The 17,122-nt window shown below is 55.8% G+C and overlaps 1 protein-coding gene across 1 annotated transcript in view; it reads left to right on the forward strand.

Moving 5' to 3' along the window:
• The window catches only part of CDC42BPB (CDC42 binding protein kinase beta), a 104,712-nt gene that overhangs the window by 61,643 nt on the left and 25,947 nt on the right, over window positions 1-17,122 (forward strand). The window contains exons 7-17 of the mRNA XM_066343939.1: window positions 1,418-1,618; window positions 5,508-5,756; window positions 7,687-7,766; window positions 9,373-9,539; window positions 9,626-9,745; window positions 10,445-10,566; window positions 11,796-12,038; window positions 14,623-14,733; window positions 15,762-16,006; window positions 16,128-16,233; window positions 16,591-16,715. Of these exons, the coding sequence (XP_066200036.1) occupies window positions 1,418-1,618; window positions 5,508-5,756; window positions 7,687-7,766; window positions 9,373-9,539; window positions 9,626-9,745; window positions 10,445-10,566; window positions 11,796-12,038; window positions 14,623-14,733; window positions 15,762-16,006; window positions 16,128-16,233; window positions 16,591-16,715 (1,769 nt within the window). The remainder of the gene's footprint in view (window positions 1-1,417; window positions 1,619-5,507; window positions 5,757-7,686; window positions 7,767-9,372; window positions 9,540-9,625; window positions 9,746-10,444; window positions 10,567-11,795; window positions 12,039-14,622; window positions 14,734-15,761; window positions 16,007-16,127; window positions 16,234-16,590; window positions 16,716-17,122) is intronic.

Below are 17,122 nucleotides of genomic sequence, written 5' to 3' on the forward strand. Positions count from 1 at the left end.
AGGCAGCCCTGGGTTCTTAGCACACCCTGTCCAGGCCAGCGAGGTTGAAGACGGTAGCAGGACATCTTCGTTTCTGTCTGGGGACAGGGAACTTCCAGTTAGTCAGGTGCCCTCTCCGTGGGTGTTGTAGACCTAGAAACGGGGCCCTTGATGCCAGTGTCCAGGGGCCAGCCGGCACCCACTGCCAAGCTGGAGGCTGCTCCTGACCAGCCATCTCCGGGAGAGCTGGGCTCGGGCCTGGGTCAGACCCGCGTCGGGGCTGAGTGGCCTCTGGTGGGGTGGCCCTGACCGCCCTCACAGTGACCCGCTTCAGTGCCACAGGGAACTGTCCTCATTCCTTCCTGTGGCCCCTGGTGCAGTTTTGACGTTAGATGCTCGGTGTCTAGACTTGGCATGAGCCTCAGGGGCCTGCTTCCCTGGGGGACAGCGGTCCCTTCCCTCTTGCTGCACGCTCAGGCAGCAGTGAGCGAGCCCGTGAAATGGTCACCACGTGACAGTGTCTTAGAGGAATTGAGGCGATTTACTCACTTCCTCTCCACGAAGCCAGTTCTGCTCGTTCCTCGCTGTCCTGACCGCACACAGGTGAGCTGCCACATAGGCGCTATCCTGAATTCCAGTCTTCAGTGACGGCAAGAACAGCCGCCTCGACCTGAGCCTTCCTCACCGCACAGCGCTCCGTCACACGCGGACACGCACCTCCAGTGGCACTCGCCTTCCCGCACCGCCGGGCCGTGACAGAGCGGTGCTCCCTGCTGGTTCGCTGCAGCTGACTCCGGGATGCTGCTTGGCCTTTGTCCCTTGGGCCCTCTTCTCAGACGTGCCATGCGGGAGAGCTTGGCCCTTCCCTGGACAGGCCTTCCTTGGACTTGTCGGCCCCTGCTCTCCCCATGGTGACTGCTGCCCTCGCTGCCGCAGAGACGGCACCATGTCCGGGCCCATCTTGCTCATGGCTGAGGAACTGTTTCTTCCCTTTTAGGGGCCTCAGCACCCAGCCAGAGCCTGGACCCGTTTCCAGATGTTCCCGCTGGGAGACCAGGGGAGGCTGTGGGGGCTGCCTTAGCACCGCCCCGCAGCCCATTACGGGCACCGCAGCTTAGAGCCACTAGTTTACAAGGGCGGGGCTCTGTCCGTGGGAGTCTGAGGAGGGCTGGCTTGGATACACCTGGTTTCTGACTGCACGGAGCAGCCACAGAGCACTTGGGGCACTGTGATGCCATTGGAGCTGTGGTAGTTTGGGCACTGGGAGACTGGGTGTGCAGCCGTCGCACGCATTGTGACACTGCCCAGTGTTCAGTGTGGCGGGGAAATGTTTCTTTGCATAGAATTTTGAATTACTAGACTTTTTGGTCATGGTCACGTGAGAGACTTGACATCAGTGGTGTCCCAGGCTTCCCTGCAACGTGCTCTCTTCCCTCAGGTCCAGTCATCTGTGGCCGTGGGCACGCCTGACTACATCTCGCCGGAGATCCTGCAGGCCATGGAGGATGGCATGGGCAAGTACGGCCCCGAGTGCGACTGGTGGTCGCTGGGCGTCTGCATGTATGAGATGCTTTACGGAGAAACGCCGTTCTACGCAGAGTCGCTTGTGGAGACCTACGGAAAGATCATGAACCACGAAGTAAGACGGTGCAGGTCCACGTCCCGCGTGTCCTAGTTCTGAGGCCCAGAGCAGCCTTGAGGAGGGTGCTCAGGTCGGAAGCTGGTGGAGTCATCCGGGAAGAGGCGATGGGGCGGGAGTAGGCCGGTGGCCGTGGGCGGAGTGGAGAGGCTCCGGAGAGGTGCGGGGAGACAGCCCAGGTTGCCGACACGGTGCTGCAGGTGCGGGTAGACAGCCCAGGTTGCCGACACGGTGCTGCAGGTGCGGGGAGACAGCCCAGGTTGCCGACACGGTGCTGCAGGTGCGGGTAGACAGCCCAGGTTGCCGACACGGTGCTGCAGGTGCGGGGAGACAGCCCAGGTTGCCGACACGGTGCTGCAGGTTCGGGGAGACAGCCCAGGTTGCCGACACGGTGCTGCAGGTTCGGGGAGTCAGCCCAGGTTGCCGACACGGTGCTGCAGGTGCGGGTAGACAGCCCAGGTTGCCGACACGGTGCTGCAGGTTCGGGGAGTCAGCCCAGGTTGCCGACACGGTGCTGCAGGTGCGGGTAGACAGCCCAGGTTGCCGACACGGTGCTGCAGGTTCGGGGAGACAGCCCAGGTTGCCGACACGGTGCTGCAGGTGCGGGTAGACAGCCCAGGTTGCCGACACGGTGCTGCAGGTTCGGGGAGACAGCCCAGGTTGCCGACACGGTGCTGCAGGTTCGGGGAGACAGCCCAGGTTGCCGACACGGTGCTGCAGGTGCGGGTAGACAGCCCAGGTTGCCGACACGGTGCTGCAGGTTCGGGGAGACAGCCCAGGTTGCCGACACGGTGCTGCAGGTGCGGGTAGACAGCCCAGGTTGCCGACACGGTGCTGCAGGTTCGGGGAGTCAGCCCAGGTTGCCGACACGGTGCTGCAGGTTCGGGGAGTCAGCCCAGGTTGCCGACACGGTGCTGCAGGTTCGGGGAGTCAGCCCAGGTTGCCGACACGGTGCTGCAGGTTCGGGGAGTCAGCCCAGGTTGCCGACACGGTGCTGCAGGTTCGGGGAGTCAGCCCAGGTTGCCGACACGGTGCTGCAGGTTCGGGGAGTCAGCCCAGGTTGCCGACACGGTGCTGCAGGTTCCGGGAGTCAGCCCAGGTTGCCGACACGGTGCCGCAGGCACCGGCTTTAAGGATGGTTCTGTTTGCTGGTAGAGGGTGGTGGCATTCAAGCCAGAATCCCTGCAGGCGACTGGGCTTGGCACAGAGATGCAGTGCCCGTGGTGGCCACATTGGGGGTCATCTCCTTGGGATGGCTGGTGGGGAGCACCAGTGGGCAGTGTGACCTGTGGGTCTGGATTTTTTTTTCTGTGTGTGACATAGACAGGGACAAACAGGAATGGAGAGAATGAGAAGCATCAATTTTTCATTGCAGCTCCTTAGTTGTTCATTGATTGATTTCTTGTATGTGCCTTGACCGGGGAGCTCCAGCAGACGGAGTAACCCCTTGCTCGAGCCAGTGACCATGGAGTCACATCTATGATGTCATGCTCAAGCCAGCAACCCTGCGCTCAAGTCGGATGAGCCGGTACTCAAGCCGGCGACCTCGGGGTTTTGAACCTGGGTCCTCTGCATCCTAAGCCGACACTCTTATCCACTGCGCTACCACCTGGTCAGGCTGGATTTACCACTTAGACCCGTCACTCTGATTCTCAGTCTGTATCATAGTGAATGGTCACACATCCCAATGCAGGGTGTCCTCCAGCCCGGCTCAGCCCAGACCTGTCTCTTCCTTGCCCTCCCGGTTCTTGCCGCTCCTCCCCACCCTTCGCTTGCATCTCATGTCTCCTTGTCCATCAGAGACTTCTGTTGTCTGCTGCGGTCCTTACACACTCTGCTCATTCTTTCTAATGCAATTCCATCCTGTCTGACCCCTGCTCTCTCACACTCACACTCGCGCTCACACAGACACACTCACATACACACACTCACACACCAGGAATGCCCCCGTGTGCTGGACTGTGCCCAGGCCCTGCCCCAGGAGGGAGATGGACCCTAATGTGGGGAATGGTCTTTTGCTCACAAACTCTTTTTTCAAAGTAGAACGAACTTTTTCATTTTAAGTTAATATGACTTAGCATGAGATTTCAGACAATTCCAAGTGTGCACAGTGAATGGTGGAAATCAGCGTCTACTTCTCAGTGGTGAGCGCAGTTACGGAGCCCGCAGGACTGAGCACTGGCACTGGGACCCTACTCCCTGGGAGCCAGTGTTCTCGTCCTTTTTTATGGGTCACAGGTGAAGCCGAGACAACTGTGTGGCCTTGGGGACTTGAGCTGGGGCTTGTGTGTGGGGGGGTATTAAATAAATGACACTGCATTTACAGAACCGGTTTTCTTATTGATCCGTTTTTTGTTTTTTTGTTTTTTAATTTTTATTAATTTTAATGGGGTGACATCAATAAATCAGGATACATATATTCAAAGAAAACATGTCCCAGGTTATCTTGTCATTCAATTCTGTTGCATACCCATCACCCAAAGTCAGATTGTCCTCCGTCACCTTCTATCTAGTTTTCTTTGTGTCCCTCCCCCTCCCCCTTCCCCTCTCCCTCCTTCCCTCCCCCTGCCCCCTGTAACCACCACACTCTTGTCCATGTCTCTTAGTCTTGTTTTTATGTCCCACCAATGTATGGAATCCTGCAGTTCTTGTTTTTTTCTGATTTACTTATTCCACTCCGTATAATGTTATCAAGATCCCATTTTGTTGTAAGTGATCTGATGTCATCATTTCTTAAGGCTGAATAGTATACCATGGTGTATATGTGCCACATCTTCTTTATCCAGTCTTCTATATTTTTTTTTACAGTGATTAAAGCCTTTAAGCAAACTCTTGGCCAATACAGCAAGAATCCATAAAAGAGTAGTGTCCTTAACATGTTCACCAAGTCCAAGTTGGCCCCAACACCATGCCAAATCCCTGAAAAATGCAACCCAACCCCAGTTCAGTCTGTTAGGAGCTGTCACTAGGAGTAGGAGTCCAGGACAAGTCCACCTCCAGGAACAATCTGCATGGCACTGGAATTGTTGTCACAATTCTATACTTTGCAGCTCACATCCAAGTCCCAATGACCGCTGCTTCTAGCTGGTAATGATTCAGTTAGACTGGAAAAGCCATCTGCAGCATGTGTGGATTTGGAGCTTCTGTTCTCCTCTGCTTCCCGCCATGCAAGTCTCTCCCGGCTGCCGTTTGCTCCGGGGAGCTGGGCAGCCCTCTCCGCATTTCCGCTTTTCCTACCAGTCTCGGTGTGGTTTCTTCAGGGTTACTTGGTTGAAGAGTCCTCTTAGTTTAGTCCAAAGTTGGTTTTTCCAGATGATAGTTCTTGAAATTATTTTGTAATTCACTTTGGTTCTGGGAGGTGGATGTTGGTACGTCCGCCTACTCCATCGCCATCTTGTCTTCCTTGTTGGTTCGTTTTTGTCGTCACTCTGGTCAGTGCACGGTGACGGGCCTTTCTCTTTGCGCCTCGTATCTTTGTTGTAACGTCCCATTTTGCTGGGCATTTAGGTACCATGCACTTTTCTTGGACAGAATATGATGCTTTCATAAACATGTGTTCTCTCTTTGTGGCTGTTCCTGTAGAGTCAGTATTTAGAAGTGGCCATGGCTGTAGATGTCAGCACAGTGCCTTCTGACTGGTCTCTGTCCCTACCCATGCGTTGTCACACCTCTGCCACCTTGACAGGTGAACACTCACCATTCTGCTTACCAGCAGGGCGCTGACCGTCTGCCGTTAATAAAGCCAGTGCGGCCAGAGAGGAGTGTCTGCCCGCAGGGGCCCCTGAGCAGGCCACGGCCGCTCAGCAGCCCCCGCTCGGTCCCTTGTTGGGGCTGCCCCGCAGTGCTCCTCGGGGTCTTCCTCACTGTCCCCGATGGCCTCGTTCTGCAGGAGCGGTTCCAGTTCCCGTCCCACGTCACAGACGTGTCCGAGGAGGCGAAGGACCTCATGCAGAGGCTGATCTGCGGCCGTGAACGCCGGCTCGGGCGGAACGGGGTCGAGGACTTCAAGAAGCACGCGTTCTTCCAAGGGCTGAACTGGGAGAACATACGGAACCTGGAGGCTCCGTACATCCCCGACGTCAGCAGTCCCTCCGACACCTCCAACTTCGACGTGGATGACGACGTGCTGAGGAACACCGTAAGTGGTCCTCGGCTCTCGGTGCTGTGGTGCGGTCGGCGGGCACGGAGCACAGGGGGGCGTGAGGGGGCGTGTATCAAGACAGCACAGCTGCGCTGGTTTTGAAAAGCTGTTTTATCTTTTTTAACTTTATTTTATTGATTCTAGAGAGAGAAAGGGAGAGAAATGATCTGTTTCTGTGTTTCCAACCACGGACTGAACCGGCACCCTTTGCATGCCAGGGTGACTGATCAGACAAGCTCCAACCGAGCTAGCGGGCCAGGGCTGGTTGTGTTTTTGTTTTGTTTTTAAGAGAGACAAGAAGCATCAGCTCATTTGCATTACTTTGGTTGTTCATTGGTTGCGTCTCACGTATGCCTTGACGGGGGTGGAGGGGCTCACACTGAGCCAGTGACACCGTGCTCAAGTCAGTGACTTTGAGATCATGTTGATCCCACACTCAAGCTGGTGAGCTTGTGCTCCAGCTGGATGAGCCCACACTCAAGCCGACAACCTTGGGGTTTTGAACCCGGAACCTCAGTAATCCCAGGTCAACACTCTGTCCACTGCACCACAACCGGTCAGGCCCAGGGTTGATTTTAAAAAGAGAGTTGTCTGAAGACAATGTACCTTTTACCTTGGTCCTTAATACACCTTTTTTAAATAGTGGATTATAATTTGAGTAGAAGCGAGTTAAAAGTAGGTGTTTTGTCTCAAATTCATCGGAACTGGCTTTGGCTGGGGGGCTCGGTTGGTTGGAATCGTCCTGATACACCAAGGTTGTGGGTTTGATCCCCAGTCAGGGCCCATACAAGAATCAGCCAATGAATACATAAATAAGTGGAACACCAAATCATTGTCTGTCTTTCAAATCAATAAATGAAAAAAAATATTTTAAAAAGGATTTATCAGAAATTCTTTTACTTTTGTTTTTATGGCACTTTGTACCTTTTCAAGGCAGTGTCACCTCCATTGTCATGTCACAGTTACTGCACCGTCTCTTCTCCTCGATCTAAAGAGCCAGTGAGGAGCCTCTCGGCCTCCGTCCTCACTGTGTCCCTCCGCCGGTGAGCACGTTGGGTCTTCCTGCCCGTGTGTGTGTTCAGCGGCTGCGTGTCTGTGACTCCACACGGCAGGAGTTCAGGAGCCGCCATGGTGATTTTCCAAGTTGGGTCCTAGCTCTGAGCTGATGTGACAGGCCTGAGTTCTGCCCACATGTAAAATTATTTTGGTCTCCTCAAACTCAACCTTTTTAATTATTAGTTCATACATGTGTTTTGGTTTGGGGATAGAGTGAGGTTTAACCAAGTAAAAGAAAAGTTTCAGTGCTCCTTAATTTACTAAATAAAGTAAGAGCTGAACTTGAGACCACGTAGAGAGAAGATGGAAAAAGTACTCTCATTGCTGTAAGGATTTCCCCGGGGCTCTAAAGAAATTATTTCCACAATGAAATTTCCCAGATAATTATCATTCTGGTTTTATTTCTAATAAAGAAGGATTATCAAGCTGACGAAGAGAGTTGTGATCAATACACATCTAAAATAATCTATCTGCCTTTGGGTTCCGGACCTCCACCTTGCCTCTGGCCTTTGTTTCAGGCCAAGACCCCCAGTCCGTGTCCGTGTCCCCAGGGCCAGCACCTGTCCCCTCTGCTCAGAGTCATGCTGAGCATGGGTGCTGTGGCTTTAAAAACAGAGAATGACTGGCCTGGTCCAAGTTTGGCCTGTGCCGTTTGCGCTGCCAGAAGCGGGGTGTTGACTCTTACCTGTGCTGTCCGTCAGAGCCAGGGTTGAAAAGATCACCGGCCAGCCCGGGTATTGCAGCTGCCACCCTGGAGCCAGCACTGGGACTGACCCGCCACCCTCCCGGGAGCCCTCGTGTCCCTGCTGTGTTCCTTCCGCTTCCTCCCGCTTGGGCACGCTCTCACTCTGCCGTCTGTGCTCCTGTGCAGGAAATGCTACCTCCTGGTTCTCACACGGGCTTCTCCGGGCTACACTTGCCCTTCATCGGCTTCACGTTCACCACGGAAAGGTACGTCTAGCTCTGTCATTCCCAGGTGCGTCGGTGTGCTGAGGCCATGCTTAGGGAGGGCTGTCCTTTAGGAATGCACGTGACATCAGTGCAAGGTCACAGACTTCTTATAAAGAGCCTGATAGGGAATAATTTAGGCTATGTGGTCTCTCTTGTATATTCTTCTTCATCCTTTTTAACAACCTTTTAAAAATGTAAAAATTATTCTTGGCTCATGCGCTAAGGGGGTGGGGAGGGGTGGCAGGCCATCGATTGCTGACCGGAGACCTCAGACTGGCACAGATTGTTCTGATGGTGCCTCGGGGCCGCCGCCCCGTGCTCAGCTGGGCGTGGCTTCCGTTCAGGATTATAGCGCAGTTCTGGCCTCCATCAGGGGCTGGAGCACAGCCCCCGCAGAGCCACGAGTGTGAGCCCACATGTGGCTCCAGCCCCGTGAGCAACAACACCTGTGTTTGTATCTGTGGCCTCTGTCGTGAGCGGCCTCTCGCGTAGTCGTGTCTCCTTCCCTTTAAGAAGGAAGTGGGGTAAGAGGAGTGGGTTAGGATGAAAGGCAGGTCAAATAAGGCCAGAGAAACTGCCGCGGTGTCTGCAGGAAGGTGAGAGTTGGTTCGTGGCGTCTTCTGGCAGTCGGGACCTGAGCTTAGAAGTAAGTCCTCCAGGAGGGCTGCTTTGTGGGACTGGTGCGAGGTGCCAGCGTTCAGCAGGCCCCGGGGACCAGGGTGGCGGCCGACCCCGCGCCCACGAAGGAGGCATGCTGGTGTGTTACCTGTCCATCGCAGAGGCTCGCGACCTCAGGTGTGCTCCAGTTCACGAGGTGCTGGTCAGGCCTGCGGGCCCAGGCTTGGTTTGGTGGACTGGGCTCAGGGACCTTGTCCTGGAGCACACCCTGCAGAGCGGGCGCCCCAGCTGCCTCTGAGAAACCCTGCCGGGTCCTCTGTCTGCATGTCCCAGTGCTGTGCCTTCTGCACTCAGTGTAGGACCTGCGCGTGTCCCTGCCACCACTGCCACAGTAAATGCAGGAGCTAAGTCACGCGTGTGGCGGTCCAGGAGGGATATGCTGAGAGAGCTCCTTCTGCCTCCACCTGAGTCTCGGTGCTGCCCGCGGCAGGCCTGGCGTCCGCTGATCCACGGGGGCTCGCTTAGCGGGCTGCTCAGAGCACAGGCATGAAGGAGCTGCCCCCAGCTAGTGGCAGACCCAGGGAGCCCTGACAGCTCGGGCTGCTCTGGCGATGGTGCGGTGCCCCTGCGTGCTCTGGTGAACCTGTGCGCAGCCCGCAAGGCCGCACAGCCCCAGCCCCTCGTGCGGAGCATTGCCCTTGCGCCTGCCCTCTCACGTGGGCCCCGAGAGCGTTTGCAGTCCCCTGACCTGCAGAAGCGTTGCTTTGAGTAGCGCTGAGGGCGTGTTCTTCTTGGCGCCCATTGTCCCCCAGCCACCGCAGTAAGGAAGGCTCTTGTCTAATTTTGGCCACGTAAACAGTCAAGTCTTTTCATAGGTATTTCTGTTTGCCAATTGAAAAAGACTGCTCTTTTACCCAGGAAGTCTTTAAATGCTAATGAAATCAGTGTAAGTGCTGAGTCGATCTGAAGCCCTGTGCCCTGTTCGCAGCTGTTTCTCCGACCGTGGCTCTCTAAAGAGCATAATGCAGTCCAGTCCGTTGACCAAAGACGAGGGCGTACAGCGGGACCTGGAGAACAGCCTGCAGGTGGAGGCCTATGAGCGCAGGATCCGCAGGCTGGAGCAGGAGAAGCTGGAGCTCAGCAGGAAGCTGCAAGGTGAGTGGCAGCGCCATGACCGCCTCGGCGCACCCGCCCCAGCCGGGCCGGGCCTGGCCTGCGCTCACACATGTCTCCTACCCTAGAGTCCACCCAGACCATCCAGTCGCTCCACGGCTCGGCACGGGCCCTGGGCACTTCTGCCCGAGACAAAGAAATCAAAAGGCTGAATGAGGAAATCGAGCGCTTGAAGAATAAAATAGCAGGTATGTGTTAGTCTGGCTGCTCAGTCCGTGTGCTCAGAGGGCGTTTGTTTCTGCAGAGGAAACTTCAGGGCCCTTCTCATAAGGTGCAGAGAGCAGGAAAAAAGCTTAAGCTTTAGCTAACCTAGCATTTTGTCAGTTTATTTAAATTTGTTTCTCCAAATGCTGAGCTCTGAGACTCAGTAGTTCCAGCTAGAATCAGGTACTAGAACTTACTCGTAAACCGAGAACATGTTGCATCTGTCCTGGCTTTCCTCTTTGTGGCTCTGGGACAGACTTGCCACAACTGCTCCCTGAATCTTCGTCAGTGCCAGCTGCACTTCAGGGACTCAGGTGCTAGTTCTCTTGTCCTTGTCTGTCTGTGCGGCCCCTGGGTTATCAGTGTTCTAAAGACTCGGGTCACTTTACGTCCTAGCCCCCGACCTGGCCGGGCTGGCACTGCGGTTGACTCCTGTCCGAGTGAGGCCCGAGCGGCCAGCTCCTCCCATTTCTGTCTGCAGCCCTCTGTCCTGACCCAGAAAGGCCCCGTGGAGCCACCTCAGGTTACACGACCGGCTGCACAGGTCAGCCAGGGTGAGGCAGGACGTGGTCACGCAGGCCCGGAGGGGCCGGTGGCGGCGTGTGTGAGTGCTCGGAGTGGTGTGTTCAGTCAGTCAGAGCGGTGTGTGTGAGGAGACCCGGTTCATTTCCTCCTCTGTTCAGATTCGAACAGGCTGGAGGACACCGTGTCGCTTCGCCCGGAGCACGAGGGTTCTGCGCTGCGGCTGAAAGGCCTCGAGAAGCAGTACCGGGTGGTGCGGCAGGAGAAGGAAGACTTCCACAAGGTAGCGGGCGCGGGTCTGCGGGCAGTGTTGTATGCGGGCGGGTTTGCGCCGTGGCTCCGGTCTGCGTGCTGACTGTGCCATGCGGCTCTGGGGCCGACCGCGCTCCGGGGTCCTGTGCGGCCGGCAAGCACCTCCGCCGTCATCTGTCTTCACCCCCACCTTGCCACACGTGACCATAGGGGCATGACGGCTCAACACCTGGGTGTCCCTGCTTCTGGGGGCCACAGTCACATCACCCAGCTGGCTGTGTGCCCGTCCATGGGTCCAGGCCACCCCACATTCTTCTCCAGCCCCTTCCAGAGGGACGCTCAGTTACAGGGCACTACGGACGAGATCACTTGTTAAGAAATGGGTGATTTCCCCGAACACCTATATTATAAATTTGACTTTCCGTAGACGTGTCGACTGTATGCTTGGACAGCAGTGCGTTCCTGCAACACTCAGGGTTGGGTTTTCTGAAACATGCTCCTTAAAACTTGAGTTCAAGTCGTTAAAGCCACCGTGCTTGCGAGACGATCTCTGCAATGGGAAGGTTGAGACCCCGGCTGACCGGGGGCTTGCCTGCTGTCACAGCACGGGCAGCGCTCAGTCAGACGTGCGGTGGGGGAGACGCCACTGTGCCCCCACGGGTCACAGGCAGTCCCGCGGGGCCGGCCCGGCCTGGCGCAGGGCCCCGCTCCCTGCAGCGGGAACACTCCCAGCCGCTCGGTCCCACTCCTTCCAGCCTCGGGCCAGCAGGGAGGCGGGGTCAGGGCAGCCATGGGGACACTGGCATCCACCCCTCAGACTCCAGGGAAGGGCCAGCTGTTCACTCGTGTTTATACAGTTCTTCTACTTGGATAGGGATCTCAAGCATTGTCACACATAATACGTTCTTTTTGATTCTGCGTGTGTCTGAGTAATGAGACGTGTGGCCTGGTTCCTGCCTCTCCCCTCTTTGTGGGCAGCATGGAGGGCTGGGAGTGGCCGAGCCAGAATGGCTGCCACGAGCAGGAGTGTGAAGGTGCCGCTCGCACACTGGCAGGATCTTTCTGGAATGGGGGGCTCTGTGCCTTGGCTCAGGTGCACGTCTAGGTGGCGTTTGGCCGTGCTGGGTAGGCAGGACTTTGTCCTACGGCAAGCTCGTGCACAGTGCTGGCATGCATAACCAGCGCTGCCTGGCCCTGAGCTTCCAGCTCTCCACGTCTCCACTACACAGACCTCAGACATCTGTCATTCCCTTTGCTCAGCAACTGGTTGAAGCTTCAGAGCGCTTGAAGTCCCAGGCCAGAGAGCTCAAAGACGCCCACCAGCAGCGGAAGCTGGCCCTGCAGGAGTTCTCGGAGCTCAATGAGCGCATGGCGGAGCTCCGCTCTCAGAAGCAGAAGGTGTCCCGGCAGCTTCGTGACAAAGAGGAGGAGGTGGAGGCCGCCATGCAGAAAATTGACTCCATGCGACAGGATATTCGTAAATCCGAGAAGCTCAGGAAAGAGGTAGCTTGGATGCTCGGGCTGCACTGCTTGTACTTTTGTGTGACCTTAGTAAATGTCTTTTTTTTTTTTTTTCCTGAAGCTGGAAACAGGGAGGCAGTTAGACAGACTCCCGCATGCGCCTGACCGGATCCACCTGGCACACCCACCAGGGGGCGATGCTCTGCCCATCTTGGGGCGTCGCTCTGCCACAATCAGAGCCATTCTAGTGCCTGAGGCAGAGGCCACAGAGCCATCCTCACCACCCGGGCAAACTTGCTCCAGTGGAGCCTTGGCTGCGGGGAGGGGAAGAGAGAGACAGAGAGGAAGGAGAGGGGGAGGGGTGGAGAAGCAGATGGGCGCTTCTCCTGTGTGCCCCGGCCAGAATCGAACCTAGGACTCCTGCATGCCAGGCCGACGCTCTACCACTGAGCTAACCAGCCAGGGCCAGTAAATGTCTTTAATAACGTGGCTGCAATGCATCGGTCACTTTACTTTTATTTGTTTATTTATCAATTGAGAGTAGGAGAGACAGACTCCCACATGCACCTTGACCAGGATCCATCTGGTAACCCCCTCTGGGACCGATGCTCAAGTACCAACCTATTTTTAGTGCCCAATGCTGATGCACTCAGATGATATCCAAATGTCCAGGGCCAGTGCTCGAACCAGTTAAGCCACTGGCTGCAAGGGGGAAGAGGAAAAGGGAGAGAAGCAGATGGTTGCTTTTCTTGTGTGCCGTGACCAGGAGTTGAACCCTGTGGATGTCCATACACCAGGCTGGTGCTCTATCCACCGAGCCAACCGGCTAGGACCTACATCGGTTACTTTAAAATGGATCTTTTTTTTTTTTTTTTTTTTTTCTGAAGCTGGAAACGGGGAGAGACAGTCAGACAGACTCCCGCATGCGCCCGACCGGGATCCACCCGGCACGCCCACCATGGGGCGACGCTCTGCCCACCAGGGGGCGACCATCCCCAGCGCCCGGGCCATCTTTGCTCCAATGGAGCCTTGGCTGCGGGAGGGGAAGAGAGAGACAGAGAGGAAAGTGCGGCGGAGGGGTGGGGAAGCAAATGGGCGCTTCTCCTGTGTGCCCCGGCCGGGAATCGAACCCGGGTCCTCCGCACGCTAGGCCGACGCTCTACCGCTGAGCCAACCGGCCAGGGCTAAAATGGATCTTAAACGTTACGTGAAGCCGAGAGAGTTGGTGTGGCGGGCGTTTACTTTCAGTGCTCAGCCCTTTACGTCCGCTTGTAAAGTTATTACAGGAGTCCTCAGTAGTACCGATTTTTAAAAATTCCTTTTTAAAGCAAATACGGTAGTGGGTATTCATGTTCAACAAATGTAACATAAACTTGTAATACGAGACGTGGCATGGCTTATGTGGCCATGAGCCCCTGCGTCCATGCAGGTGGACAGAGTCAAGGCCCCTCGGTTCTTAGGCCAGCAGTCCTCACGCTTACGGCTGTTGAGGCCCCAAAGAGCTTTTGTCTGTGTCGGTTAGATACGAAGAATGAGGCTCTTTTCAGTATAACAATAAACCCTTTACATTTTAGCATAAGTAATATATATATTTTAGTGTACTTATTGATTTGAGAGAGAGGAAGGGGGGACAGAGACAAGTGCCCTGACCGGGGTCGAACTGGCAGCCTCTGCATGTTGTAACGATGCTCTAGCCCACTGAGCTATATGGACAGGGCACATAAATAATCGTTTTAATGAAAAGTTATTTTTAAAGAAACATAGCAAGAAGAGTGGCACTTTTTACATTTTTGTAATTTTCTTAAGTAACTGGCTTAATAGAAAACACTTGGTAGTTACATCTACTTCTGTCTTCAGTCTGCTGGGCTGCGCGGGTAACACACATGAAACACAGCGCCTCCGGGTGGGTGATTAGAAAGGGAAGGCCCAGGACCCGCTGGGAGGGCCTGGCCCCAGGGAGCCCCGGTGTCCTATGGGTGGGGACATGTCTGAAGCGGCCCGCAGTGTACAACCCTCGCTGAGTCCCTTGATGAGCTCCAGAGCTCAGCCTGAGGAGCACGCGCCCCCCTTCTCGGGCAGGGCTTTGTCCTGTGGCCTCGGCATGCCTCCTGGCTCTTCTGTGGCCCGGTGTGTCTGTGGTGGTAGCCACAGTCGCTCAGGTGAGCGGAGCTCCGGTGACTGCTGCCATTCCAGATCTGGATGGAATGGGGCGCCCTGGGACCCCCCTCCCCTCCGGAGCGCGTGCATGAGCATAGCGTGACATTCTGGCTGGCTCCAGGTGTGGCCCCCCGCCCTCTGCCTGCTCTTCGACCTCTGAATGCTTGCTTCCCGCTGAGGAGACGGGTCCAGGTCCTGCGGGTGTCGGTTCTCACTTTCACAAGTCCATGTCCTTTCTTCAAATTTCACGTCAGGTTATTGACTTAACAAGACTTTAAACTTGTTTTTAGCTAGGCAGCCATTCCAGTCAAGCCCTGAGTGTGTCTCTCAGTCTTTAACTTGTGATAAAATCTGAGGAAGAGTGAAGAATTGGAGACCTTTCAAGACTTGACTCAGTTTTTTGGGGGGAGATTTAAGTGTCACAGTGGAGCTCGCGTCGTGTCACTAAACGGTGGTCTCCATTTTATAGCTGGAAGCTCAGCTTGAGGACGCCGTGGCCGATGCCTCCAGGGAGCGCAAGCTTCGCGAGCACAGCGAGAACTTCTCCAAGCAAATAGAAAGTGAGCTTGAGGCCCTCAAGGTAGAGCCTCGTTGGGGTCCTCATTCTTACCGTGACAACAGATTGTTCCTCTCACTAACCCTGTCGAGGTGGGACTCATCCTGAGTGACGTGCATGTCGGGCGGCAGGTCAGCAGGCAGGCGCAGGCGCACACGGGTGCCGGGGAGTGGACGGAGCCTGCCCTGGTACAGCTCTTAGGTGTGCGACCAGGTCCGCTCCTCAGGTGAAAGATTCAGGCAGTTTGCCATGAGCCCCAGTGAACTAACACCTGATGCCTTCTGTACACCCAGGTTTCTAAAGTCATGCGGTCCACTTCTGGAAAAATCCCCTAGAGCCCGTGTCCTGCTGACATGGGAGAGACAGGCTGGTCACTTGTGGCCAGAGAGGACGGGGTGGGGGAGAGGGCTATAGTAGAAAGAGGGTGGCGAGGGGACTGGGCTCCTGGTAACCTCGTGGGACGCAGGTCCTCGCCCTGCTGAGCCATGGTTTCCATGTCAGTGCATGGAGACCACAGGCACCTCTCTCCCGTGCACCCCCACCTGGCCCCTGGGGGGCCCCCACTTCTCCCCCAGCACACAGCCCCACGGTGTCTTTCTCTCCGTCATCCTTGCTACCACCTGGTCCGACCAGATGCGTTGGCACTTTCCCCCAATTCTTTGTCACGTTACCTGTGTTGTTACTTGTTCACTGGTCTGTCGTCCATCTTTTACTTGCTCCATGAGAGCAGAGGCGTCATGTGACGCTGTTCCTGGCGGGGGGGGGGGGGGGGGGCTGACACAATCGGCCTCAGAAGAACACTGAGGGGACGGATGGGTGGAACGAGGCGACCTGGAAGGGCAGTCCTGCCGCAGGGTGACAGCCTCTGGGGTCCCACACAGATCTGGGCACCTCTCTCCCGCAGGGCAGACTCTGTCAGCCCCTGAAGTCTGCTCTGCAGGTGTTAGAAGAACGATGTGACTGGCTCTGTCACTTGGGACACAGCAGTGTTCCGAGTGCCTGCATGTGGGAAGGCACCGAGGTGTGCAACTTACTTGAACCTTCATCCTCAGATGAAGCAAGGAGGCCGTGGACCCGGTTCCTCCTTAGAACATCAGCAGGAGATTTCCAAAATCAAGTCGGAGCTGGAGAAGAAAGTCTTGTTTTACGAAGAGGAATTAGTCAGACGTGAGGCTTCCCATGTGCTGGAAGTAAAAACTGTGAAGAAGGAGGTGCATGACTCCGAAAGCCACCAGCTGGCCCTGCAGAAGGAAGTCTTAGTGTTAAAAGATAAGTTGGAGAAGTCAAAGCGAGAGCGGTAAGTTCTCACGAGCGTCTCCGTAGAGAAAGTGCAGGCTGGTGCCCGGGCCACAGACAGGAGGCTGGACCGAGTGAGGGCTGCTGAACTCTCCTCTCCTCTCCCCTCCCCTCCCCGCCAGGCACAGCGAGGTGGAGGAGGCGGTGGGCACGATCAAAGACAAGTATGAGCGAGAGAGAGCAATGCTGTTTGAGGAAAACAAGAAATTAACTGCTGAAAAGGAAAGGGTAATTTAATATCTGGGTTAGCACTTTGGGGAAGCTGTAATCTCTTCACTCTTGGGTATTTGATGTTTGCTATTTTAAATATTTTTATTTTTACATGAAGTAATATGTTTGATCTTTTAAATGGGATGTTTGTTTTGGGTTAAAAGCTGCTAATATTACTCTGTGTTCAGATTTGCATGAAATGTGAGTTGAGTTAGATACGATCCAAAGTCCATATCCTGAATTTAGTTTGGAAAACTCTCATGATGATTAGAGAAAACTTTCAAAATCTTCCAAAGAACTTGCGGTTTTAGCAGTGCTGACGTCCTGTGTGCAGGGTGCCCCGTGATACATGGTGTGGTGTGACTGTCGTTTCAGCTCTGCTCCTTTGTGGACCAGCTCAGCGCCCAGAGCCGGCAGCTGGAGGACGAGCTGCAGGACCTGGCCGCCAAGAAGGAGTCGGTGGCCCACTGGGAAGCTCAGATCGCAGAGATCATCCAGTGGTGCGTGCGGCCAGCCAGCCGGGGGCGGCCGGGGTGCCCCTGGTCCCTCCAGGTCCCTCCAGGTCCCAACTCCGTGCCCCTGTCACTCACACCTCGCACTGTTTCTCTGAGGTCTAGGTGCAGGTCTCACTACTCTGTCCCCCAAATCGCTGATGTCTGGGGGCAGCAGTTCTGGCCACTGGCCGACACTGTGGGCTAAAGGCGGAGGGACAGCGCCCCCGGGTCACTGCAGGTGTGGGTGGGCCCTGCAGAGACACAGGCTCTCTGGGAAGCAGAGGTGCGGCCTCTGCAGAATTTTGCACAAAGATGACCAGAGGAGCGGGCGGGATGGCCTCTGCCTCAGGGCCTTCTCTTGTCGTGGGTGCCTGGTGTCCGGGGACAGAGTGCCGGGCGCTATGTCCTGAGGG

Source organism: Saccopteryx leptura, chromosome 6, assembly GCF_036850995.1.
Source record: "Saccopteryx leptura isolate mSacLep1 chromosome 6, mSacLep1_pri_phased_curated, whole genome shotgun sequence".
NCBI lineage: Eukaryota > Metazoa > Chordata > Mammalia > Chiroptera > Emballonuridae > Saccopteryx > Saccopteryx leptura.